The sequence below is a fragment of the Esox lucius genome, chromosome 12 (genome assembly GCF_011004845.1).
Source record: "Esox lucius isolate fEsoLuc1 chromosome 12, fEsoLuc1.pri, whole genome shotgun sequence".
Taxonomy (NCBI): domain Eukaryota; kingdom Metazoa; phylum Chordata; class Actinopteri; order Esociformes; family Esocidae; genus Esox; species Esox lucius.
In genome coordinates, this window is record NC_047580.1 from 24,808,174 (window position 1) to 24,835,301 (window position 27,128).

A 27,128-nucleotide genomic window follows, 5' to 3' on the forward strand; every position below is an offset into this window, starting at 1 on the left:
TCCGGAGACGCATTTATGTTCTGCTGACCTTTTACACGATTTAGGAAACCGATTAATCTAATAACTGTTTAACATACACCTGTCAACCGAAAATAAGTATATAGTTTGCCCTATTTCAATAAATTCAGATGGGGGAGTATGGCAGCGAGGCATGATGCATGAACGCAGGTAGCCTACGTGACACGGAGTAATAAAGCTACTGGATCGTCTTTCTTTTAAAAAGCGGTTGTAGCTATCTCTGATTTTACGGATGTTTACATCTGAGAGGTTTTGTTTTCTATCGGGTAGCAGTGATGTGCTAACTTAAAACAATGAAGTAGCCTTTAAATGAAGGAAATTAACGTGTTTCTTCTCAAATGTACACTTCTTTAACACAGCATTATTTAGACATGCTTATTTGCCTAATATTGACCTAAAACAAGTTTTAAACTGAAGTCACACGTCCGCAGGCTATCTAGCTAAAATTAGTAATAGGATATTTGGCTTTGAAGTCTTGGTTGAAAAATACAAATACAATTATTTTGTTGGGCCCTCATTGTGGTTCATATCTATCCGTAAGGAATACAACCTGTTCCAACGTCACGTACTGTACCCGACTGTACCAACGACATCATAATCACGTGTAGTAGAAATTGTGCTTAGCCACTAGATGGCAATGTTATTGCCAGTGTAAATCATGATTTACAAAGCTCAAGGACAGAGCTGGAGACTCGTCATACATCACACCTGCAGTTATTCTGTTAATACAACATCAATTAAAGACAGAAAATTTATTCACTGCAAGGACACTTTTTAATATAACAGAAGCAATAAATATTCACATCTCAAATCTCTTTCAGTTTACACATACTACATAAACAAATTAAATTCTTAAGATCATACTTTCTGTATATTTAAAATAATATCAATTAGTGCTCTGACATACAAACATGTAATTCAATTAATCTTCCTACCTTCAGTCTAACATAAAAAAAACATTCAATATTCAATCGGACTGAAGTCCCCTGCTCCGCATTTCTCTTACACAGACACACAGGCAACAAGCGCACACATGCACGCACTCACTCACACACACCTTAATAACAAAATGGGAATTTTTATTTCCATAGTTATTAAGTATTTGTAATATAATATGTACATTCAGGTTTATACAATCCATTGAATAAGTGCAGATATATTCATGCAAGTGGGGTCACAAAGGGACAATACAGAGGGAATTAGACAGGGAATTGCCAACACAAAGCTTCAACTTTAACAACGCCATTTTATCCTCCTCTAACAAAACAAACACATGATTTCTTATTAAAAATATTATGAAATAATGTGAAAAAAAGCGCTTTCCTAATTTAACCATGATCACCTGTACTCTGGATTTTAATGTTAATCTGTGTCTTGACCTCAGCTACTGTTTAAAATGTTTAAGTACATCTCGCCATCTAAAAATTTTACATTTCCTTATAACCTAAAACAGCCTACTTCAACCTACCACTGTTCAGTCACTGAGAAAGAAAAGGGTTGTTGACAGAGATAATAGAAGTGAATTTCGGCAAAATCCTGGGATCTAATGAGCACATTTAGCATGGGAACCAGTGAGTAAGGTATAACGGTACCTGGATGTAGGGTATTCGGGTGCCAGGTTATAGGGTTTAAGGGTGCCAGGGAGTAGGGTACCAGGGTACCAAGGTGTAGCTTATATGGTTACCAGGGTGTAGGGTATAAGGGTGGCAGGGTGTTGGGTATATGGTTACCAGGGTGTTGGGTATATGGTTACCAGGGTGATGGTTATAAGGGTAGCAGGGTGTTGGGTATATGGTTACCAGGGTGTTGGGTATATGGTTACCAGGGTGTTGGTTATAAGGGTAGCAGGGTGTTGGGTATATGGTTACCAGGGTGTTGGGTATATGGTTACCAGGGTGATGGTTATAAGGGTAGCAGGGTGTTGGTTATAAGGGTAGCAGGGTGTTGGGTATATGGTTACCAGGGTGTTGGGTATATGGTTACCAGGGTATTGGTTATAAGGGTAGCAGGGTGTTGGTTATAAGGGTAGCAGGGTGTTGGTTATAAGGGTAGCAGGGTGTAGGGTATATGGATACCAGGGTGTATGGTTTAAGGGTAGCAGAGTGTTGGGTATAAGGGTGGCAGGGTTCAGAGTATAAGGGTACCAGGGTATTAGGTATAAGGAGGCCAGAGTGGACAGTACAAGGGCGCCAGGGTGTTTGGTACAAGTCTGCTAGGGTGTAGGGTATAAAGGTGTGGGTGAGTTCTCATGGAAGGCAACAGGGTATAGGAGAGACCTGTTTAAAACTGTGTGCAAAACTACAAAACTGAATTACTAAGCGTGCTTGATCAAAGACATAGACCGTCCACACACACGCCATGTGAGAAACTCATAACAAAATAGTCTTCTGATGACAGGATGTAAAAGGCAGGGTCACAAATGAAATGAGGGTCATTTTACATACCCAAGTCATAGGTCAAAGCCCTTAGGGGATCTTTTAAAGGGTTCTGGGGCAGAGCATATTTATTTAAAACACATAAAACTATATAAACCAAATAAAAAATGATCCCCTTTCTCTAAGGAAAATGTTGACCCTAATGACCCAATTTGTGGGTATTTTGTCACTGATAGATATAAAATTGAGGGAGATAGGTAAGGTACACTCTATTATGAACAAAAATAATAATGAATATGAACCAACATATTCAATCATCTATAATAATAAATTATAATAGCATTTGTCAATGGCAATTATCATTAAAAATAATTAAAACTTTATAACACCCTCATTAGATATCAAATTTTGCGGGAATTATGTGTATATCATCTGTATAATCAAACATCTGTTTATATATATATACATATATATATAATAAATCACTGGATCAAAACAGGTTATTAGACAATATTCATCATACTTATAGCCATTATATATCTAACATTTATACAACAGCAAAAAAGCTTAAAAACATTCAATAATATTATTGGTAGTATCATTAATCCACACACCCCAAAGGGGATGTATGTAGAGTAAATCCTATGAAACCAGCTGACTTGTCCTAACATGTAAAATACCATAGAGCTTAAGACTGCCATTGAACCGTGCAATAGTAATTAAAGTTAAAATGTCTCTGAGGTCTACATTAAAAAAGGATACCTTTCAGTGATGAAGACCTGCTATGGAAATTGACAAAGACACTAAGCTGAATAAATTATTGCAAAGTCGAGGGACCTTTTTTGCAACTATCCTCAGTGATATATTACAATGCACAGCTCTGCTGGAATATATTGAGTGGGTGAGTCTTTCATATCCACGAGGGTGGAGTTTGTCTTTCTGTTGTATCCTATAACCCAGAACCAAATCTTTTGTGTTTCTGATTTCATGGCGAGAGAACGGCTTTGTACCATAGATAACATTGCACAATTACATGGTGCCTGTGTCTCAAGCTTGTGTCTTGGCAGATTCCAGAGTTTCCAATAACACTTCCCACAGTGAAACCCTGGCTTACAGGCGACCTACTATACATTTACTACTAGCATAGGTTCATTGGCTATAGAAATTGTTGATTGTGTTTGTGTAAGGCTTTTCTCCTGCCTGTACCCACTTCACCATTGCTCTTGTGACTCTCTCTTTATGAGTGTTCAGAGCTGACACCTGAGAACCTGCGACAGAACCATCTAGTTTTACTGACCTGTGCTAGCATGACATTCATGACTGTGCTAACCTTTACCTAAACCACACATGAACATGTTAGTTACCATATGTACGTGTCTCTTGCGTGTGTTGACCCTGCCTCTACATTCCCTGTATGTGTGTAGGTACGTTTGCGGTTTCTGGGGTTCTCAGATCCAACTGTCTCTCGGTCTACATGTGTGGGAAGCGGAGGTGGAAGTAGCAGAGGCGAAATAAGTTGCGTTTCTTCTTGTCGCCGGAGCTGTTGTTGCTGCTGCCGCTGTCCCGCTCACCTCTACTGGCCCTGGCTCTGGCCCTGGCCCCGCCCATTTCCTCCATCCTGCCCTCTGACCTCTGCCCTCTGTGCCCCCACGTTCTGCTGCTCACACTACCGTGCTGATGCGGTTGATAGGTTTGGATTTGGAACTGCCCCCCGTGCCCGTCGACCCAGCCCCTGTCACTTGGGGTCCCTGCTGAGGCTGCCCGGGGTGCTGGGGGGGGTGAGGGCAGAGAGGCGTAAGAGGGGTAAGGGGGGCAGAAGGGGGGGGTAAAGGGGAGTGGGGTGGGGGAGGGGGGATGGAAGAGAGAGGAGGGTACTGGGGCTGATACGGGCCGGCGGGCGCAGCGTGATGGGTGCTGACGGAGGCGGGCGGCTGCGGGTGCTGATGCTGGTGGGGCAGTGTGCCGAAGATGAAGTGGGACTGATGGGGGTGGGAGGCAGGGTGGGGCGCGGCGCTGAGGGGGTGCCCGGGATGGGTGTGGGAGTGTGCGTGTGGGTGGGAGTGAGACAAAGTCAGAGGAGGTTTGCTTGGCACGGCGCCCGGCCTGATGGAGTGTGTGGGCTGCGAGTGGTACAGGGCAAACTGAGGATTCTGGGAATGTTGGGAGTGAGGAGAAAGGGGGGGAGGACAGCCTACCGCCATATTGCCGTAGCGACCCTGCATGCCATGCTGGGAGAGCTGGGAGAGATGGGCCAGCTGCTGGAGCTGGGCGTGGGGGGGGCCAACAGGAGGGCGACAGGGGAGCGGGCCTCTCTGAAGGATATGAGGGGGCACGCCCCCCCCTGGCAAGGGAGGAGGGCCAGCTTGGATGTGGTAGCGATGGTGATGGTAGTAGGGTGGAGGGGGCTGTACGACGGCCGTGTGGCAGTACTGGGCATGCAGGGCCTGGATCTTGGAAGGGCCCCCATCCGACTGGCAAAGAGATGAAGGGGAGTGAGGAGGGGGCCCTCCCGTCGTTGGCGGGGGGACGGGGGCGGGGTAGGGTGGCCCCGGTGGTATAAGGGGACTTGGCGGTTTGGCACGTTTGCTGCCGAACAGAGAGCCCAGGAAGGAGCTTGTGTTGCACCCCCCAGGGCCACTCACCACCCCAGCTCTCTCTACACTGCTGGGAACTCCCCCAACCCCTGTCCCAGCAGCGGTGTGTTGTTGCCCCGGCCCACCCCCCACCCCCGTCCCGGGGCTCAGGATGGGGCGATGCGGCCGGTAGTCTTCTGTAGGGTAGCAGCTCGGGACCACGCCCGGAACCGGGAAGCGCTGCTGAAGCCGGGGGCTGCTAATGATGGAACCCTGAGGGAGAGGAAGGAGAGATGTGGAAGGAGCCCTCTGATCTACGAAGTAATGCATACATAACGCTTCATATCCTAACTCACTGGGCAAACCACTGGAACACTGCAGTGTGTCAGTTAAGGTTGGTTTACAAAAACACAGAAACACTCGAACACCAACAAACCAAAAGAAAGCTAACCGACTTTCGACAACGCAATAATGGAGAACTGTTTAGAACAGGAACACGCACGTAGTGCAATTTGAGTACAGAGCCAAGTGATGGTCATGCAGAGCCCATTCCAGAACACATGTCACACCCACATTACACACACACACACACCCACATTACACACAGCATGCGGAGTAGGGGTCAAGGTCAATGACAAAGGGAATGCCTGGACGTTTATGGTTCTCTTAATGGGTAACTCGGATGGATGTTTTTTTAGGGACACGCATTAAAGGGGCAGGTACACCATTCAGTTTGTCCATTCAGACTTACTTCAATGGTACTGTCCAGGGAGCCAACACTGTTTCTGCGACCACGCTTTCCTGCACCCAGCCATGAAGAGACAGGTTGCAAAATAGAGGAAATACAGTAATAGAATGTTTAAGAGTGAGTTTGCAGAGTTGGAAATTTGAGCTCCAGAAGATAAAGTACAACAGATGATGCCGGAGGAAATAGAAAAAATGCAGTAAGCAGAAGCAAAAGAAGAATCATTTCCAAAGGTGGAGTACCTTCTTAGTGTTGGTATTACTCTTCAGCAGATAATATGCTGAAGTGTTTCAGCATATGACTGATGTTTCAGTGCTCAAAATAGCAGCCTATATTTGGTAAGCTAAAAAACCCCAGCAAGGCAGTAATTACAGGACATTTAGTAAAGAGTATCAAAATAGACCACAACCACAGCTTGGCTACCCTCTAGGTTACTTCCAAGCTTCTGACCTTTCGAGGGAGATTCTTCACCTTGCTGGCATGACATTTGATCTAGCAAACCTGGTCAGATGCTGTAACCACTAGGCTACCCGCCGCCCCCTGTGAATTGCATTTGATTGATTGAAGTGGTTTGCGTATGTGTCTCACCTCCATCTGACAGGTCTCTGAGAGATGAGCTGAGAGCGGAGCGTTTGAGACCCTCTCCAGCAGAATAGTTGTCATCTAGACTGGGCCTTCCTCCCAGGGTGCCATTCACCACCTCACTCTTCACCCCGGCTCCGCCTCCGACTAAGCCAGTCAGTAGGCCGGTCCGCATCACGCCTTTCTGCTTCTCCAACTCGGCTAAGAAGAGAGAGTGAGAGAGTGTTTGTCAGATGAAGTCGAAAGACTGACAATGGAAACAGCTCACGTCATTGCTCCCACGTGACTGCCTTCCTTGCGTTTTTTTTAACTTACAGATGAAAAGAATTGCATGGAAGAAAGTAATAGCCACTCCATTACACCATGGAGAAACCTACCAATTCGCCCCCAGACACTTGTAACTCATCATAGTAACCAGCAGGGGGAGGTGTACTCACACTCCACTCTGTACTTCTCCATCTCCTGCACCTCAGCAATGCTCTCTCTCAAATCACTGACAATGCGGGTGCGGTCCTGCTGACTGGGTGCCATGAACACGATAAGGACCTTCCTTTCCCCGCCCAGCACTGCCGAGGTCAGACGAATACCGTGAGGGTAGTCTGGGGGGCAGACAGGGGCAGAGAGGAACATAAAAACAGAACACTGTAAGTTTGTGTAGTCTGTAGCGATAGAAGCAAGAGTTTAGGTTGCATGGAGTATATAGAGATGGAGGGTTGAGTTTAACTTGAATAGAGTATGTAGAGATGGAGGGTTGAGTTTAACTTGAATAGAGTATGTAGAGATGGAGGGTTGAGTTTAACTTGAATAGAGTATGTAGAGATGGAGGGTTGAGTTTAACTTGAATAGAGTATGTAGAGATGGAGGGTTGAGTTTAACTTGAATAGAGTATGTAGAGATGGAGGGTTGAGTTTAACTTGAATAGAGTATGTAGAGATGGAGGGTTGAGTTTAACTTGAATAGAGGATGTAGAGATGGAGGGTTGAGTTTAACTTGAATAGAGGATGTAGAGATGGAGGGTTGAGTTTAACTTGAATAGAGGATGTAGAGATGGAGGGTTGAGTTTAACTTGAATAGAGGATGTAGAGATGGAGGGATGTGTTTAAGTTGAATAGAGCATTTAGAGATGGAAGGGTGAGTTTGTGTTGAATATAGTATGTAGAGATGGATGGATTAGTTTATGTTGAATATAGTATGTAGAGATGTACGGAAGAATTCATGCTGAATAGAGTATGTAGAGATGGAGTGTTGAATTTATGTTGAATATAATATGTAGAGATGGAGGGATGAGTTTATGCTGAATATAGTATGTAGAGATGTACGGAAGAATTCGTGCTGAATAGAGTATGTAGAAATGGAGGGATTAGTTTATGTTGAATATAGTATGTAGAGATGGAGGGAGGGGAGTTTGGTTATGACTATGAGAAAGAAGCAGAGAAGAGAGCAGGTTCTTACAGGAGTTCTGGAACATGTGGACTTGCATCTCTACCAGAGGGAAAGATTGTCTGAAACTGTACGTCACTGAAGTCTTCTTCTTCTGGAAAATCTTCGTCACCTGAAGTACATGGAAAACACATGGTTGTGATGAATAGACTGTGGTCTGTATATTGCATGGACATTGTTGCCCTAATAGGAACTCAGAAACTCTCTCTATTCATTAAACTTGGTTGAAAAGTGAAGTAGTGCTGTATTGCTTTCCTTTTGTAAAATGGGAGCTTTTCTCAATGTTTTACAAGAGGCCTAACCACCAGCAGGTCAATATTATGGTGTGTAACAGGATCCCTCACCACCAGCAGGTCAATGTTATGGTGTGTAACAGGATCCCTCACCACCATCAGGTCAATGTTATGGTGTGTAACAGGAGGCCTAACCACCAGCAGGTCAATGTTATGGTGTGTAACAGGAGGCCTAACCACCAGCAGGTCAATGTTTTGGCATGTAACAGGAGGCCTAACCACCAGCAGGTCAATGTTATGGTGTGTAACAGGAGGCTTAACCACCAGCAGGTCACTGTTATGGTGTGTAACAGGATCCCTCACCACCAGCAGGTCAATGTTATGGTGTCTAACAGGATCCCTCACCACCAGCAGGTCAATGTTATGGTGTGTAACAGGAGGCATAACCACCAGCAGGTCAATGTTATGGTGTGTAACAGGAGGCCTAACCACCAGCAGGTCAATGTTTTGGCATGTAACAGGAGGCCTAACCACCAGCAGGTCAATGTTATGGTGTGTAACAGGAGGCTTAACCACCAGCAGGTCACTGTTATGGTGTGTAACAGGATCCCTCACCACCAGCAGGTCAATGTTATGGTGTGTAACAGGAGGCTTAACCACCAGCAGGTCACTGTTATGGTGTGTAACAGGATCCCTCACCACCAGCAGGTCAATGTTATGGTGTCTAACAGGATCCCTCACCACCAGCAGGTCAATGTTATGGTGTGTAACAGGATCCCTCACCACCAGCAGGTCAATGTTATGGTGTCTAACAGGATCCCTCACCACCAGCAGGTCAATGTTATAGTGTGTAACAGGATCCCTCACCACCAGCAGGTCAATGTTATGGTGTCTAACAGGATCCCTCACCACCAGCAGGTCAATGTTATGGTGTGTAACAGGAGGCCTAACCACCAGCAGGTCAATGTTATGGTGTCTAACAGGATCCCTCACCACCAGCAGGTCAATGTTATGGTGTGTAACTGGAGGCCTAACCACCAGCAGGTCAATGTTATGGTGTCTAACAGGATCCCTCACCACCAGCAGGTCAATGTTATGGTGTGTAACAGGAGGCCTAACCACCATCAGGTCAATGTTATGGTGTGTTTCAGGATCCCTCACCACCAGCAGGTCATTGAAGAGGAAGACCTCCCGTTGGTGAACTCCTGCTCTCTGAGGTCGGTTGGGGTCAGGCACTTCATAGAGCTGACAGCAGCACACCAGCCGGCGGTGTGGCAGAGACATTACCTACACAAGACAGGAAGACAACTAGTGAAGTATTCTACCCAAGGCTGAGCAGCAACACAAACCGAAAACGAGCAGTAACAACAGGTAGTTCAACAGCTCCTCACAGCACAGGCAGTGACACGGCCTGAACAGGGACATGACAGGGGCTACAGTTACACGTCAAGCCCAGACAACTCACAGGCTTTTTGCCTACTATGACTCTTTCCACCGCCTGCACTTGGGACACGTGGTCGTCATTGGTCCGTAGCTCCCACTTCTGAATCCGCTGGTAGATCCCAACCAACAGGTCCCTGGGAATGTCCTGGCCGTTGTCCACTCCTGGGAGACACAGAGGGGAGAGATAGAGGTGTTGACGGAATACAAATCTGAATGATAATGAGTAGGGTCTCTGAGGTAGAAGGTGTACTTTTTACCCCAAGCGGCATGACTCTGAACTCAATGCAAATGTAGACCCAAACACAGTGGCAATAGTCATCACTGATTACAGTACTATGGTCCTGGAGGGATGAAAGCATGTAGAACTGGGACACCAGCTGAAGGCAATTAATTACTAGGCAAGAAACAATAGCCAGAATGGTTTCGACCATCCAGTAAAAATGTTGCCCACCACTGCAGTATGCCGTGTTCTGAAATTTGTTTCACCCAAACCTAGGGGGAGCCATGTCCAATATGAGGACATAATGTTAACTGTACATTATTTGTTTTGTTTTAAGTGTTGGGATATGTTTCTTTAACCTCTGAGGTTCTTGATGAAGTCCTCTAATTTCATCTTCCTCTCTGCCTTGACATTGGGGCTGTACATATCCGTGTTGAGGAGGATGATGGCGAAGGCCAGGATGAAGATGGTGTCCGGGTTCTGGAACTGGCGGACCAGCATGGGGTTACATACACAGTACCGCTGACTGGGTAGAAAGGAGAACATGTTGGACATCACAATACTTGAGAGAGAGAAAGAGAGTAGGGTCCAGAAACAACACACTCCATCACTCTAACAGAAATACAACGTTTATTATATACTATGTACATATATATTAAAAAAAACACACACCTGAAAGCCTCTATGAGCCTTTCTACTTTCTGGGCTTCTCCTTGGACTCTGATCTGGGCCTGAAACTTCCTAAGAGCATCGTCCAGGTCCATCCCTGAGAAGTCCATCTCGTCTACCACACAGCTACAACACACAACATAGTCATTACTGCCACATTAGTGCACTCAACTGGCTTTAGTAATCTCTCTTCAGTATACAATTCCCAGACTCACTCCAGTACGTCCTTGTTGAATTGTTTTTGCCGGTTACCGAGGAATTCTCCAATCATCTGTCTGCTTAGGCCCTTCCTCTCCAGGATGAAGCGAGCAATCCCGACCGGAGTGTCAGACACAAAGCCTCTCTCAATCAAGTACTGGATCCCCTTTTCCGGCTTTCTGAGATTCACAGAGACAAATCAGAGAATGACGATTCACAACACAGACTCCTCCTAATCCTGGTAACTTATTACTTCAACAATGATTAACTTTTCGAATCAGTGATTGTGGTAGGTGTAGGCATGTAATTTTATTGAAAAATACAAGTAAATGGCAAAGTCTTACTTGTTGAACAGGTTGAGTCCAATCCGGTACTGGCGTCTTTGCACCACATCGTTGTTGAACGGCGGTGAGTCCCAGCTGTGTCTGCTCTCTCTCTGGTAGGTCTGCTTCCCCAGAGGGGGCAGGGGCTCCCTCAGGCTGTCCTGGGATGAGGAGCCGGAGCTGCAGTTGACTGTCTCGTTGGAGTTGGTGGTGGAGTTCAGAGAGTCGTTGTCCCCGTCAGACAGACAGGGCTGCTGTAGGCCGCCAGGGGGCAACGCGGCAGAAGAAGAGGAGGACAGGGGGGTGGTGGGGGGCTGCTGGGGGGAGGAGGACGACGAGGGGGTGTCCGGGTACTGGTGGTGGTGTGGGTGGTGGTGATGGTGGTGGGCCACGTGGTGGGGGATGTGAGTGGGCAGGGGGGGCCCTCGGCCCGGGGCGCGGGTCTGGCCCTGTGCCGCGGCCGTGGGGATGGGCCGGGGAGCATTGGGCGACTGTTTGAGGGTTCCCTGAGGAGAGCCCGCCCCTACCGCCGGCTCCTGCTCGTAGATCTGTCTGCTGAGGGAGCCGCGCTCGGAGCGGTCGCTCATATCCACGGAGCTGTCACTGGGGGGCTCGATGGTGAGCAGGGGCAGGTGGGCGCCCCTCAGACGGTAGTCTCGACACTCTGTACAGGGGGTGCTGCGACGGCTGTTACTACTACCGCCCCCCTCCGTGTCCCGGCTGTCCTCGCGTCCCCCCACACCTCCCCCCGGGCCCCAGTACTCTGTGTCGGTGCTGCTGGGGGCCCGGTCCAGGGAGAGGGGCGATGAGGGCATGCAATCGTCCATGTACAGCGTGACGTCGCTGTAGGAGGTGGCCGTGCTGTCTCCGTGCATGCTGAGGCCGCCTCCTGCTCCGCGAGCTCGATCGGCCAGGCCTCTCTGGGCGGGGTTACCGCTGTTGCTCCACACGCATTCCCCAAAGTCCTCGCTGACGGCCCTGCCTTCCCTGCCGGGCCCGCCCTCCCTGCCGGGCCCGCCCTCCCTGCTGCCCTCCTGAGAGTCGTCTCGCCCACCGCGGCAGGTCAGCGCGTCATCTATGGAGTCGGCCAGGGACTTCACCTGTAGGGGGAGCCAATGATCAGTATGGTGGCGACGCACAGACACCACAGAATCTGATTTAGTACAAGACAAAGACTCAAGACACGGAACAGGACCGAATCTCTGACTCAGGACGGCGTTGGCGGGAGCAGCGGCTGTCAGACGTACCTGTTTGGAGAAGGAATCCTCCAGGTGTGTGTAGTCTCCCGTCCTGTCTGTGTCAGGGGAGTGTGGAGGGCCTATGCTCACACTGTGGCCGAAGCTCGTCTGGGTCCCGGTCCCCTGCGGCTGCCGGTCGTCAAACGAGTACTGTAGCCGCATGTTGGACAGGATGATGCGTCGCGTCATGCGGCTCTCGGACGCCGAGCTGCGGATGCGCTCAAAGTTCTTGTTCATACGGTACTGACGGAAGGCCGTCTGGATGGTCCGGGCTGCTCTGCGGCTCACGAAGGAACCACCGTACTTCCTCTCCAGCATCTCCACCTGGCAGGGAGGAAACAGCCAGGGTTGTCACAGCACTCACTCAGATCTTCCACTTGGTCATGTTTCTCTCTCTCCGGGGGCAACTACTGTACCCTAGCCCCCGCATGGGCACCTACCTTCTTATCCTGCAGGTCTGTGGAGAGCTCATAGCTGTCTGAGAGGCTAGCCTTGCACCTCTTGTTCTCCTCCTCCTCCTGCTTGCGGAGGGCAAGGCTGGCGGGCTGGTGGCGGGTTCGCAGTGCCCAGGCAAGGCTAGCTGAGTTGGGAGGGGCCACACACGGAGGCCCCCGGGGGCCTGGAGGGACAGGACCACAGCTGCTGTCACTGTAGCGCTCTGTGCCACGCAGGTAGGCGGTGGTTTGGCTGTAGGGGCTGTCTGAGTGGGCCACCGGCGGCTCCGCACACTGGGTCTCTGCTTCCACGCTGAGGAGGCAACAGGGTCAATCAGGTCGGAAAGCTCTTCACCAAGGAGGACACACTTTTTCTATTCTTCAGACCCAAACCATCTTGAGCCCCAAACACATATGTATTCCCAATCACTTACATGTAAACATTGGACCGGCGTGGCAGGAAACCTCTCCTGCTGGATTTCATGAGGGAAAAGGACTTTATACTAGTTTCAGTTGGCTGCTAGCAGAACTCAGTTAGGTTAAACTGTCCATGCATCACGGACACAAAACAAATGGGAATGACAAATTTATGTTTTTGCCAAAGAGTCTTTGAAATGTTACATCTAACGAAGATGTTGGATGCAATCCTTCTCAAGATGTTGGTAGGTGGCTAAATGAACTTCTGCTTGCCCAAAGGAAAACCTTTGCATGCATTAACAGCCAGAAAAAAACAACAACACAAAAGCAAAATAAGACGTCACTAAATGTCACTAAAATATGTGTAAACCGATTTGCAGGGAAGCATTCGGAGAGCTTTACCCACCCACCTTCACACACTCACATTGGCACCTGGTGCTTAGCTTCTAATCATAACAAAGATAATTATTGACTTGGCATTCTATATAGGTTTTTATTTCTAATGTGCGGCTAACCTTTCAGTCACATCAGTGGTAATAAAACAACGTGACCAGAGCAACAGATTGGATCACAATGTTCCTTCCAATGGAGAACAGAACCACATGTCATTTCCTGTCTGTGAACCAAAGTGCTCCAGATTACAGGGTCTCTGCCCTCAAACTCTTTATTTCTTTGTTATTCTCTTTCTTTCATTATTTTGTCCAGTCAAAAACAACAACCTGTGCTGTTAATGGTCCACTGATTTTGATTATCTCAGTTAAGACATCTTTCTTTCACTTTCTAGCAGTCACTTTCTTTCTTTCTCCCTATGTTTTCACTGACATTCTGAAAAACAACAGGTCTTTTCACATTAGGTTCAGCAATTAACCAAAAACACATTCCAAAGACGGCATGTCACTTGCACCTGACTGAAACCACCTTGTCTTCACATTAACAGTCAAACCTGTAGGGTTACACAAACAAACACACAGCACTGCTGATTGACAAATAGATAATGTAACTAGCCCATAAAATGCTAAGCCATTCCGTTACGCCTAAAAAGTACTACAAAACACACTGGTCTGATCCATGTAGCCCATGAGAAAGATCAGATGTTAAGACGACGCCATATAACCTGCCTAATGAACGACTGACCACGGTGCACAGAGCCAGACGACCACACAGATGCACTGAGACAGTCAGACAACGCAGCAGGCAGCCCCTCAAAACACCCAATAGTTTCCTCAGGCCCTGATGCACCAGTTAATCCAACAGCTACTCCACTGTCAGCAAGTCCAGCCTGTCCGTCTGTGAGTGTCCTACCTCAGTACAGTCACAAGTCATGTGCCCCTGCCTTCACTTACTCTGCTCTTTCACCACACCCATTCTGTTCAGCCACTGCCCTCTGGGTCTCTCTAGCTCTCTGAAGAAAACATAATGAGAAAGTAAAACTGAGGCCTGCCTTGTGGGCAAAGCTATATTTATGCTATGAAGTGGGGAAAGAAAAATTCACTGTAAAATACTGAAGTGGTTACAACATGTTCTGTAGAACTAGGGTATAACCATTTGGAAAGTGAAGTTCATTCTCTTTATGGTTGTCCCTTTTTCCTGTTTCTCTCCCTCTCTTCCCCTGAGAAGCAATGGTTTCCTGTGTTGGTACACATAAAGAACAGGGAGGAAGGAACACTTTGGATGACTACAGGAACAGAAATGGCCAACATCCTTACACAGCAAAAGTACACACATAGTTGTTAAGAGGTTAAGAATATTGTAGCTAACTCTACTGTACAATAGGGTTAGCCCACTTTGTGGGAATTGTAACACTCAAAGAGTGAAGATAGAGATACTCTTCTCTTCGTGCAATGGCATTTTGGATGTTTGCAAACCCATCGCAGTCTAACTGAACTTCTGGAAGAGGAAGCTGTGTATATTTGGTACAGTATGTCACCATTGCTTTCAACAGCACTTCCTGTTCTCAGAAAGTAACAGTGTTTACTGACAAACAGAGTTAAACGAGGTCACAGAACTGTGACAGACCAACTGAATGTTATGTACAGTATAAACACCAGGAGCCAGTCTGTCTGGAGTCAGTTACATAGCAACCCAACTCTGACCCCTGCTGAGGACTTCACCTCATTGCAGCTCAGGTTAGGTGAAAAAAAGTCTGTTGGGATTCAAATTTTATGACTTCACTAATAAGTGAACATATGTAACATTTGTACTTCACATTGAATATGACTAAGTAATATAAACACTACTTCCTCTTAGTATTTATTTTCAATCAGACTTCTCTAAGAATGTAATATCGTCTTCAGAGCTCTTTGCTGAAACCCACTCTCCCTCAACATCTCTGTTCTACTTTTGAATGATAATACTTTTCTGGATGTATCATCATCTCTCTCCTGCTCTTCTAATCCCTTCTTTCTCTGCCCCCGCATCCTCACAAACAGAGAGACTGAGAAGGAGGAGGGAGTTGCTTAGTGACGGTTGCTGTGAGACCTTTGTGGGCGGGGAGGCAGTTGACAGGATGAGGAGCGCTGTTGCCATGACAACGGACTGACTGTTTAAGTGGGTGTAGATGCATCGTGGGCTGTGAGTGATGGACAGTAATCATGACCATAAAGCCAAATGTAAATCTTCTCTGTGCACACCAAACATACATATATAGCACTGGGCAGGCTACTCTAGTTAGTCACTAAAACAGAGACTGAACACACACATCCAGTCTCTACAAAAGCTATGTACTCGATTTGACTGTATAAATACTGTATGACTTACAACAGTGCACCACCAGATTCAGGTCTCCTTATATGGACTGGGAAATGAACAATATGGACACAGAAGTTGGTGATGAAGCCGCGCAGCTAGCCAAAGATAACTGGCACATCATACAAGACAGAACAGGAGCCATTTTTATGTCTGGCTTCCTGCCACATGCAAACCAAAGTAGCGTCATCAAGCTGAAATACTTAGTAGAGGCTTTTCAAGTGAACTTCTGAGCTTTTGTCTTAATTGTTGGCCTAGTGCTGTACATGTTTTAGCTGCATTAGCCATCAATTCCACTACTTCTGCAGATGTATTATGGACATTTGATGAAGTTACAATGCAAAAATTCTACAAAATGCTCCTTTAATGCGAACATGCTATATTTGATCTGACTTGGATGCAAAAGCTGCCCTTCCAACACAACTGAACGTTACTGTCAGTTAACCATTGGTCGACTGGCCAGCTAACTATTCCGTTGAACCCCCCCCTTTATTTTCAGGAACCTGTTTTATGGCCATGATTCATATTATTATACTGTTCTAGTACATTCATAATAGTTGGGTTTTAGAGAAGCAGGAGAAATTATGCCGGCCCTCAATAAGACCACTTCAGGTTGACAATTAAGAAAATGTGAGTCACTGACATTCATCAAGACTTTGTTTCTAAGCCATTCATCTTCAGTTTTGTCACTAATAATAAAATTACCATTATAACTAGGTATGGTGGCAAAGGAAAACCCTCCCCAGTAGTTAAGAGGGTTCAGAGAAGCAGTCCGTTTGTATTACTGCTGAAAAGGGCCTGTTATACATTACCTTCATCCACCTGGAAAGATTCACCCAAATGGAAAGAACGTAGGCACTTATGAATTAATTTTACAAGAGTGTATCAAAGGGTTCCTCAAAATCTGCAAAGATTAACCCTGGTCGTCTCTATTCTCACAATGTTTTACAGTTTTTAGTAGTATTCTAATGTTATCACCAATGTATTTTCCTTTCAGGAAACCTGTATGATCGTGATCAATAATGTCTAGTATGATCTTTTATATTTTGTAAGCAAAGGATTTTGCATTTCTATTGGTTGAAGTTATTATACAGATGGTTTTATATGGCCTCAGACTGCTGCTTAAATAATAAGGAGAGCTGACCTCTCTTTGTGTCAGACAGCAATTTTAAATGATCAAATTAAATTATTAAAATGTTATAGTAGTGTATCTTTCAGTTATTAAAATGTTATAGTAGTGTATCTTTCAGTTATTAAAATGTTATAGTAGTATACATTTCAGTAAACCATACCTCTATGTAACCTCCTGTGTGATTATGCCTTCACAACAGTCTTTTTGTGTCTCCAATAGTTTAACAATATTTTGGGGTTGCACAAATTCTCATTTTCTTCAAGGGAATTCAGAAGGTCATGAAAATGAAATATTTTAAAATGTTTAACTTTAGTGAGACATGGACTTCTCCTACATTTGTAATTACATATTTTCTGTAGGTTCCTCTCCATCACATTTCTATGTTAGAGGTCGCAGTTACAAAATATTTTTTGGGCATTTCATGTAAGTGAATTGTTCAGATGAATTGTATTTAATTTTTTTCAGTTGAATTAAATATTGTTATTGTACCCATGTTATACCTGTGTAAGACTGCTGATACATAGTCAGCTTAGACACAATGGATATGTGAGTCAACAGCTTGTTGTATAAACCATGAGGGGAACCATGCAGCAGGTGGTACCAGAGACTGATGTTTTATGGATGAGCCTACTGCTGTGGGGTTACAGTGTTTAGTAACTGAGTTCACCTGTAGTTCTACAAGCTTTTCCCTGAAGAGCTGCCTTCCTGCAGGTTTCACCAAAACCCCATAGGCCACTAACACCATCCATGTAATCAACCAGACATTTATTAGAATCAGTTGTGGTAAATTAAGGTTGGAGTGAAAGTCTAGAATCCAGTGTTGCAGATAAACTTACCGTATCAAGATAGAGGAGACTGGGAAAGATACAGGTACGATCTGTGGCGTGGAACACAGTGTCACCTCCTTGCTAATTGTTTGGAAGCTGTTCCTCCTGTCCTTCCTTGTTAATTATTGATGAACTGCCTGCCAGCTTGTTCAAGAGGTAAGCCAGAAGTCAGTCTCCAATGGTCTATACCATGTCAGAGTGGAGGGGACTTCAGAACCCAGTGTCCTGCTTGCTACTGACAAGAGGACATGATGCTCCGCTGTTGAGCTTTAATGTGACTGAACACAGACCGACCTTAACTGGCTGGTCCTAATCCACACATCACTCTCCCTTTGCCATTTTATTACATTTTATTACCTCACCATCTACCCCCTTTAATTTCCTTACTGTCTGTCCCCACTTTATCTTCCCTCTGCCTGTCTGTCTGTCCCCACTTTATATTCCCTCTGCCTGTCTGTCTTTCCTCACTTTATATTCCCTCTCCCTGTCTGTCTTTCCCCACTTCATCTTCCCTCTGCCTGTCTCTCTGTCCCCACTTTATATTTCCTCTGCCTGTCTGTCTCCTCTTCATATTCCCTCTGCCTGTCTGTCTGTCTGTCTCTGTCCCCACTTTATATTCCCTCTGCCTGTCTGTCTGTTCCCACTTTATATTCCCTCTGCCTGTCTGTCTGTCCCCATTTTATCACCCCACTGTATGTCTGTCTGTCTGTCTGTCCACCATTTATCTCCTCTGTGGCTGTCTGTCAGTCTATCTGTCTGTCTCTCTCCGCTCCATCTCCTTAGCTCTCCCTCAACTCACTCCTTTTCTGTCCTCACAATGAAGTTCCCAGGCAGACAGACAGACAGCAAGAGTGAGAGGAACCCAACCATAATGCTTTAGGAATAGTGATTATAACATCCTTCTAAAGGCACATCAGAGGGAAATAACACTAACCATCCCTCCAGAGAACACCAACAGACGCTGTCAGCCATTACACTGACTTGTTGACGTCACATATTCAAACAGCTCTTTTTCTCGAATCCTGGAAATGTCAATGGCTCTCTCACATCATGTATAATACAGGAAATGAACACAATCACCCATCAGTAGATGAATTCACATTGTAAAACCTAGATAAGTGAACACTGTGAGAGAACAATGAAGCACTTCATGTGTCAGATTCCAGCATTCTCCTGCCTCCCACACTCCATCTACTGACTCCCCTCCTCCATCTACTGACTCCCCTCCTCCATCAACTGACTCTCTCATGATCTCCAACATAAATGTGATTTTTACACTCTCTCCCCTCAAAACATTACATACATTAAACACATCCTGCACATGCAAAGTACTGTAAAAAAAACATCTACAGTGTATTACTTTCCTCTCAATACAGACCATTCAGAATTCTGCCACTGAATCATATTGTTACTGCATAATGAAATATCTTTACATTATAACTGAAGCATATCTTTATGATTTAACCGAACAATATTCTTAGTTTAGAACTGAACCATATCCCTCCATCAACTAAGTCGCTTCTAAGATTTCACAAAATTAATCCAAATGAATACTCCAACATTCCAACATCATTGAGTAAAACTGCAAACAGTTATGTTGTTGCTTTGAGAATGACTTCTGACAAGGACTGTCTATTTCATATCACTTGAAGAGTATCCCTCCACATCAAACCTGTTGCCCATAGACAGACCAGATGACTTACAGAATAATGTAATTATCAGTTCGTGTTTCAAGTAACATACTTGCAACATGATTCCCTCTGTTACACAGGTAATACATCCTGAACACTGTTATGGTCTGTTGTATTATTTGGCACTTCAGTCAGTTGTTCGTATTTTATAAAACTCCTCTTTATATCAACAATCGGAATAAAGTGCTTACAGATACCCAGCTTAATTTTATAGCAAATAAATACTTTATATCTTTTTTTTCAGAGGGGAAAATATTTTGTATACGTTTGACAAAACGATAAGTGAAATCTTTTTTTTCTTTTCACCAAGTAACCAAATTTACAAGGCTCCTAATTGGCAGAACAACACATGTTTGTTGAAACAGATAGCTGTTGAAACAGACAGACATCAAGGACATACTGTAGACTGGAGCTGAATGACACAGCTTGTGTCCACACACGTTCTTCCATCCACTCTGACAATGTCTCAGGACTTACCACTAGTAACAGCCTGTCATCTCTGGTCTGGACAGAGAAGTGGTGAAGGAACTCAATGGTGCTCACAAGGCTTCTGCAGTCATAGATGTCCCACACAAACTGGCAGAGTGTGATAACACACATACCCTCACACACACTCTCACACACACACACACACACAACACTCACATTCTGTTGCTCATCCTGAAGAGCTGCAATGCTACATTCTTTTGACAACTCTGACCTTACACCACCCAACCCTCACACCTCACTTTTACCCAGCCGACTGAAATATGCAAACACACATACCTGTCACCACAAAACAGCACAGAGATAGAAGGGCTGATAGGAGGTAGAGAGCAGGTGTGGTTCTTTAATGAGGGGGAGGGGCCATCTTTAATATACAGCTCCATAGATACAGCTCTGCTTAGTGCAGTATGTCCCACTGCACTCTGTTGTCCTCTACACTCAACCTTCATGAGTGTGTTTGTGTGTTCACGTGTACTGCATGGTTAGAGTAAAGAAAACAAGCATAAATACACACAGATATTACCCTCTATTGACAACCAGCAATTTATTAAAGATGCCTGTGCCAAAAGTTACCAGTTATTCTCAAAGACAGTTAAGACAACTTTACCGTAGAGAAAAGCATAACTATGCCCTCTGCTGTTTGAATGTCTACAATACATTTAGGATGGGGTACACAAGGAAAAAAAGTGTTATTCTCAGCACCAAAAACATTTAAATCTTCAGATATTTGGACCAAACAAACAAATGTAAATATCTTTCTGTGTTTTATCTCACTGCTGATGTGCGTGGAGGGCAGTGTCATAGTTACTATTTAACACACTGAACAGAGCTGAAAGGTGTGAGAAAGAAGAGCACAGGAAAGCAAATTATGACAGACTTTAAGCAACTGTGAGACGGAGATGACAGAGTAATGAGATTCATGAATCTAACTTCTAATGTGGGGTCATCTGACTGGATCTAGTAAATCACTATGTACCTTAATACTAGAATTTGCATGCAAATCTAAGAACTCCCTGACAGATGAGGCTCTTTCCAGAGTCAGTCAAATTCAAGTCTTCTCTCACATACAGTCCCCAAGAGGGTTCCAACGGGTTCCGGTGAACTGGTTGAGATTCTCAGTTTAACGCCAAGAGACCAATACGTTTTCCAGATTGATGCCAAACAAAATGATCAAAGGGCAGGGTTACCGAGAGGATGGGCTCCTGCACCCTGAGGAGGGACAACAGAACTGGTGGGACGCCTCGTCTTCACACTCCTTTCTGAGAAACCAGCGGGAATGAATAAGAGACAGACAAACAGACAGACATGGTGATAGATAGATAAGCACATAAGGAAGTATATCGACAGATGGACAGACAGAGAGAAAAAGAGAAACACAGATAGCAAGAAAAGCATGAGACTGAAATACATACCAAAAGCTGATCAAAGCATAAGATTTGGATGTGATAATGAAAGGAGAAAAGAGCAGGAGGCTGTCTGGAATGTTCCTGACATATGCCAAATCTGTACAGACAAAACACCTTTTAGTCAAGTTCCTGTGTCTATGAGTCAACTGAAGCCAGAGGCCAAGATCATCATAAGGAAACTAAAGTAAAGCTTGTTGGATTATATTTCAAATCTTAAATACATATACCAGGCAACTCTACATGCAAATGAGCCAACCTAATGTGTTACCATGGCTACATTGTCATTTTTCTGTATTCTGTATTCTAGGTCATATTTCCATAACACTCTGTCCAGGCAACAATGCAAACCAGCACCCGCTGACTGCACACCAGGGCTGTATATTCTCGCCCACTAGATGGCAGTCCTGAAACATGATGCAATGAAGCCCATGTCTGTTCCGGAACATTACAAGCCATTAATGAGAGACACAAGAGAGAAAACAATTGACAGAAAAAGAGGAGAACATTTAGTGGGTTGACAAAAATCACCTGCAGAACATCCACTAATTCAAGATTCCTGCTCTTTCTCTTCTCTAAGTGAGGATATCTCTCCTTCTCTTCTCGAAGTGAGGACATCTTTCCTTCTCTAAGTGAGGACATCTCTCCTTCTCTTCTCTAAGTGACGACATCTCTCTTTCTCTTCTTTAAGTGAGGACATCTCTCCTTCTCCTCTCTAAGTGAGGACATCTTTCCTTCTCTTCTCTAAGTGAGGACATCTCTCCTTCTCTTTTCTAAGTGAGGACATCTCTCCTTCTCTTCTCTAAGTGAGACATCTCTCCTTCTCCTCTCTAAGTGAGGACATCTCTCCTTCTCTTCTCTAAGTGATACATCTCTCTTTCTCTTCTCTAAGTGAGGACATCTCTCTTTCTCTTATCTAAGTGAGGACATCTTTCCTTCTCTTCTCTAAGTGAGGACATCTCTCCTTCTCTTCTCTAAGTGAGGACATCTCTCATTCTCTTCTCTAAGTGAGGACATCTCTCTCTTCTTTAAGTGAGGACATCTCTCTTTCTCTTCTCTAAGTGAGGACATCTCTCTTTCTCTTCTCTAAGTGAGGACATCTCTCTTTCTCTTCTCTAAGTGAGGACATCTCTCAATCTCTTCTCTAAATGAGGACATCTCTCCTTCTCTGTAAGTCAGCTCTCGGTTACGATGTTGAAGAGGTAGCCCTCCTCTCTCCTTCCATTCTGAAACACCCCTGATAGGAAGGAATATGAGGTGGCAGCAAGGCAGTACATCACAGACCAGAGGGAAACTGTAGGGTAGAAAGGCTCGGGGGATGAAAGGTAAAGCAGGTTGTGAAGGATGAGGTGGAAGGATGAGGTGTCAAACCAATGCAGGGTATCTGCATAAGTTAGGGGCTTGGTATGGGAAAAGGTTTAACCAGGGGAGTTGGAAGCCGTGGGTTAACCAGGAGGGTTAGGGTTAGCGTAGAATTAACCAGGGGAGTAAAGAGGTTTTGTAGCAAGGGAAAAGGGAGAGCAGGCTTGGCCGGCAGGGTTGGTTACCAGGGCAGAGCAGTGGAAGACTGGGGATCTGTTTAGGATAAGGGTCTTGAGGTGGAAAGGATTCTTGTGAGGTATTGAAGGGTTCTTAGAGTTCCGCTGGAGGTCCTCACATGGCCCTTACCTTGCCTGCTGTGAGTGTTTGACAGATGACGGGCAGCAGTACTGATGGAGGCTGAAGAAGCTGTTAACAGTCAGACTGCTAGGAAGGAGAGTGGCATAGGGGCTGGCTGCAGTGGGGGTTGTGGGAGCAGAGATTGGATAGCTTGAGTAAGTTGGTGACTGCCTGATACTTAAGAAAGACCAGAAAAAAGACAGACAAACACAAAGAGCAAAGGAGAGAGAGAGACATGGAGCAAAAATGAAGACAGAAAGCGAAAACTGTATTGAAGCAAGACACAAGAACTCTGGTATTTGGTTAAGCAGCAATGGGGGAAAACATGAGAGACATACATTGACAGACATTTCAAAAAACAGTGAATTTGAAGGTATATGACCATAATACTGATGTGACTAGCAACCTTGGGGAGTGATGAACCACAAAGATACAAAGCTTCTACAAATAATGGTTCTTCGCAGTGGCAGCCAAACACCCTTCCCATCATAATTATCTTCTATTGATTGACTGGGAGAAAGAGCAGGGTTGAAACTCACTTACACAAAAGAAGAAAAGTGATTAAAAAAATGCCTGTTAATGGACACTGTGTGAGAGAGGTCAATGAATATGCATTTGCATATAGTATTAACTGTATACATTTTATGAACCATGGGTTTGGAGTCTTGAATGCTGATGCAGCCCGTATACCTTGGGTACGACTAGAACAAGTATTCTGACTGTTATATGTGTGTTCTTAACCAGTTCATTATAGCAACAAGAAACTTCAGGGGTTTGTGTTATATGGCAAATGTGACTATGGGCTGTATCCAGGCCATCCATACTGCATCGTTCAGAAAAAAGAGTCCTTTGCCACAGTATGTTGGCTATATACTGTACCGCCTCCGAGGTTGATGCTAAATATAAATAAATATATATATAAATCCATCACCTCCAAATGATTGGCACTGCTTACTAAAGATTAGCAAAATGTCTGTATGAAATGAACAAAGATAATGAGATATAACATGAGGATTACAGTACTTTGTTGATGATTAATAAAAATGATTGGCCCATTAGTTTTCAGAACTTCTATCAATATATATATAATAATATCAATATAATTATAAATCATATCACACATGCACACATTACATTTCATACAAAGAGAGAGAGAGGAAGAGGAGGGAAGGGGAGGATATCATCTGTAAACTCCAACCACTCTTAAGTATTATATAACATGACATGGTAGAATCTTAACCTGAATAATTCCATCTTAACGAGGAAAGAGGATAGCTCTTGGTTGAGATAGATTGGCATGTAAATAGCAGCCCTCTTACTGGGGCAAACAGCATCTGTCAGACAAGGACACAATCCCAGTCATGTAGCACAGTGGCCCGCTGTGTGTAGTAGCATAGGCCAGGGAGAGAGACCTTAATCACTGAAACGGCACAGAAAAGTAAAATTGTGCTACTTAGACAAAAGAGGACATGGAGTTCACCTGACCAAGAAAACAGTTATAAAGTGGTCAGTCATAAAACTGTAGCTACTGTATACAGACCAAGAATAGTAAAACAGACAGCCACGTGAAAAAGTCATATTTTTTCACATATTTGGACACATGGATATTTGAACAAATTTCCAACCACATTCTAACCAAAAGCAAGGACGCAGCAGCGTTATGGTGTGGGGCTGCTTTACTTCATAATTGAATTTCATATTGTAACAGAAATGTCTTAAGGAGAATGTAAGTCCACCGGTCAAAAAGCTGAAGCTTAACCGAAAATGGATCTTGCAACAGGACAATAATCTAAAACACAAAAACAAAGCTACAACAGAATAGCTCAAAGAGATTAAATGGAGGGCTATTGAATGGGTGAATCAAAGCCGGAATCTCAATCCTATATCGAAATACTGCAAGAACATTTGTGCAAAAAAAAGGAAGTGGAGGTAGCTGTAACTTGAGGTAGCAGTAAGTAGGGGTAGTAGTAAGTAAAAGCAGCAATAAGTGGAGGTAACAGTAACTGGTGGCAAAAGTAAATAGAGGTAACCGTATGTGGAGGTAGCAGTAAGTTGAGGTAGCAGTAAGTGGAGGTAGTAGTAAATGGAGGTAGCAGTAAGTGGAGGTAACAGTTAGTGGAGGTGACAGTAAGTGGCCGTTACAGTAAATAGAGGTAACAATATGTGGAGGTAGCAGTAAGTGAAAGAAAAACATTATGCAGGATCAATCAGAGGTTGGGCTCTATGATAAATATGTCCAGGACACAGTATTGATACATTTCCTTTTCATTACGTCTTCTATTTTGACCATAATGTTGAGTAGGACTGACTCCCATACAAATAAATGTATCAGTATATGCGGTCACATGAAGATAATGACTTATACGGAGATTAAGAGGTTAAACATAACTAAAGATTATAATTATGCAGAGGCAGCACTGGTTGTTGTAGTGTGGATGATGACAAGAGTTCCAATTAAAGCAGAATAACCTGCCAGAAGTGGCTTTGATGTGGTAGCCGTGATCATAGCCCATAGCTATTTATACTGATTAAATAGAGGTTACCATACTTTGTACTGATAAAAAAGCTTTCAGCTTTAAAATTACTTCTGTACTGTCTAAATATTAGGAATTATTCGATGTGTTACAAACAAAAGATAGAAATCATATAGCATTCTTTGATTTGTCCTCTTTTAAGAATGCTTTTTGCAGATCATTTGACATATCATTTTGTTTTACAGATTTTTCCTTAAACCCTCCATGAAGGGTTCTATTGAGAACTCAGCCTGTTTAATTATATTATTTATGAAAACTGATTCCATCTCATATCTCAATATAACTTAACACAGTGTTGTCAGTAAACTCTGGATTTACAGAACACATTATGACTGCAGATAACATTACAGTATGCTGGCTTTAAGTGACAACTCCATCTGGAATGCAGTTAAAATGACCAACAGGGGAAATTGGCACCCACCATCACCCACAACCTGCATTAAGAATGATTGCCAGGTTAGGGACGATTGTATGCTGAGAACACATTAAATCATTGAAACAGGAACAATGAGTGAACAATATATCCAAAATGAAAATACTTGATTTTTGTAGGCAATGTTCTCTATTTAGAAAACGTATTCATCTGCAATAGTGAATGCTGAGGAAAATGATGTAGAACAATTATTGTCTTAAAAAAATTCCATCTTTCTTTCTAAGAAATCATTAAAGAACCCTTTCATCCAAAAAGTTTTTTGGGATGTAAAATGTTTAGACGTTTTCATCTTAAAAAGAACCCTTCTCGCCAAAAAGGCTTCAGATCAAATTAGATCTTAATAGAACCCTATCCATCTGCAAAGAACCTTTTCAGCACACTTGCATCTCAGAGCTACATTAGTGATAGCCCATAAAGATGACCTACTACTTTTGCATAAATCTTTCTTTACTACAGTATGTCATGGCATATTAGTCCTGCTACATCAATTATTGTACTGTTAAAAGGGTAATTCTGGAACAGTCTTGATAATTTAGCCTAGGGCTGATTTTAAGAGAAGAAGTAAGGTCTCATCGCAGATGCTGTTACATAAGACCTATCTAGCTAGCGCGCAGTATGTCCTACATAGATTGGCCTCTGGACTCCTGTTTGTTAGAAACACTTCACTAACTAACATGAACAGTAACATGAGTAGAAAATGACAGGCTTATCTGCGTTCTGACTTCTGCACAGTGACCACTGCTATTGGAGTCTCCAGACAACACTTCCCTCTACCTATCCGCCCACTCTGCCCTTCCACCTCCCCCCACTTCCCCACACAAAAACGCACGCACTCACATGCACGCACACACACACACACACACACACACACACAAAGATCGCTTTTACGCTTTCCGGAGGAGCACACACACACCCACACTAGAGGACTTTTGACGGAGGGAGGGAAGAGATAGATAAAGAGAGAGGAGAGACCAGAATATCTAAGCAACACATAGGGAAGAGTGAACACGGAGAGAGACATGAAGCTGAGGTGTATTTTCAGTAGCTAGGATGGGGGATGGATGGATGGATAGAGGAAGAGAGGAGTGGGAGGAGGGAGCAGCGCAGGGGAGGCACAGAGCAGGCCACAGGGTGAACGTAATCAAGAGGAGAGGAGAGGAGTGGAGGAGAAATGGATGTGGAGGAAGGGAGTGTGGATGGAGGTGTGTTCCTTGTCCAAAAGCAGGGCTTCCTTCACCACAGATCATAAACAGAGAGTCTGTCTGTCTACAGAGAGGGAAGAGGGGAATTCATTAAGCAGACACACGGCA

At 44.4% G+C, this 27,128-nt stretch overlaps 1 protein-coding gene across 4 annotated transcripts in view; it reads right to left on the reverse strand.

Moving 5' to 3' along the window:
- Positions 1-775: 775 nt before the first annotated feature.
- Positions 776-27,128, reverse strand: part of iqsec2b (IQ motif and Sec7 domain ArfGEF 2b) — a 36,560-nt gene continuing 10,207 nt past the window's right edge. The window contains exons 1-14 of one of the 4 annotated variants that reach the window (XM_034295790.1): positions 12,926-14,445; positions 12,498-12,804; positions 12,067-12,381; positions 10,841-11,919; positions 10,514-10,675; positions 10,302-10,424; positions 9,989-10,155; positions 9,432-9,571; positions 9,128-9,253; positions 7,746-7,845; positions 6,731-6,892; positions 6,300-6,494; positions 5,718-5,767; positions 776-5,239 (exon numbers count right to left, since the gene is read on the reverse strand). In XM_034295790.1, coding sequence (XP_034151681.1) covers positions 4,055-5,239; positions 5,718-5,767; positions 6,300-6,494; positions 6,731-6,892; positions 7,746-7,845; positions 9,128-9,253; positions 9,432-9,571; positions 9,989-10,155; positions 10,302-10,424; positions 10,514-10,675; positions 10,841-11,919; positions 12,067-12,381; positions 12,498-12,804; positions 12,926-12,975 — 4,161 coding nt within the window. In that variant the 5' untranslated portion in view covers positions 12,976-14,445 and the 3' untranslated portion in view covers positions 776-4,054. Of the gene's footprint in view, positions 5,240-5,717; positions 5,768-6,299; positions 6,495-6,730; positions 6,893-7,745; positions 7,846-9,127; positions 9,254-9,431; positions 9,572-9,988; positions 10,156-10,301; positions 10,425-10,513; positions 10,676-10,840; positions 11,920-12,066; positions 12,382-12,497; positions 12,805-12,925; positions 14,446-27,128 lie in introns of those variants that run through there. The other 3 variants (XM_034295788.1, XM_034295789.1, XM_034295791.1) reach the window with 3 other exon arrangements.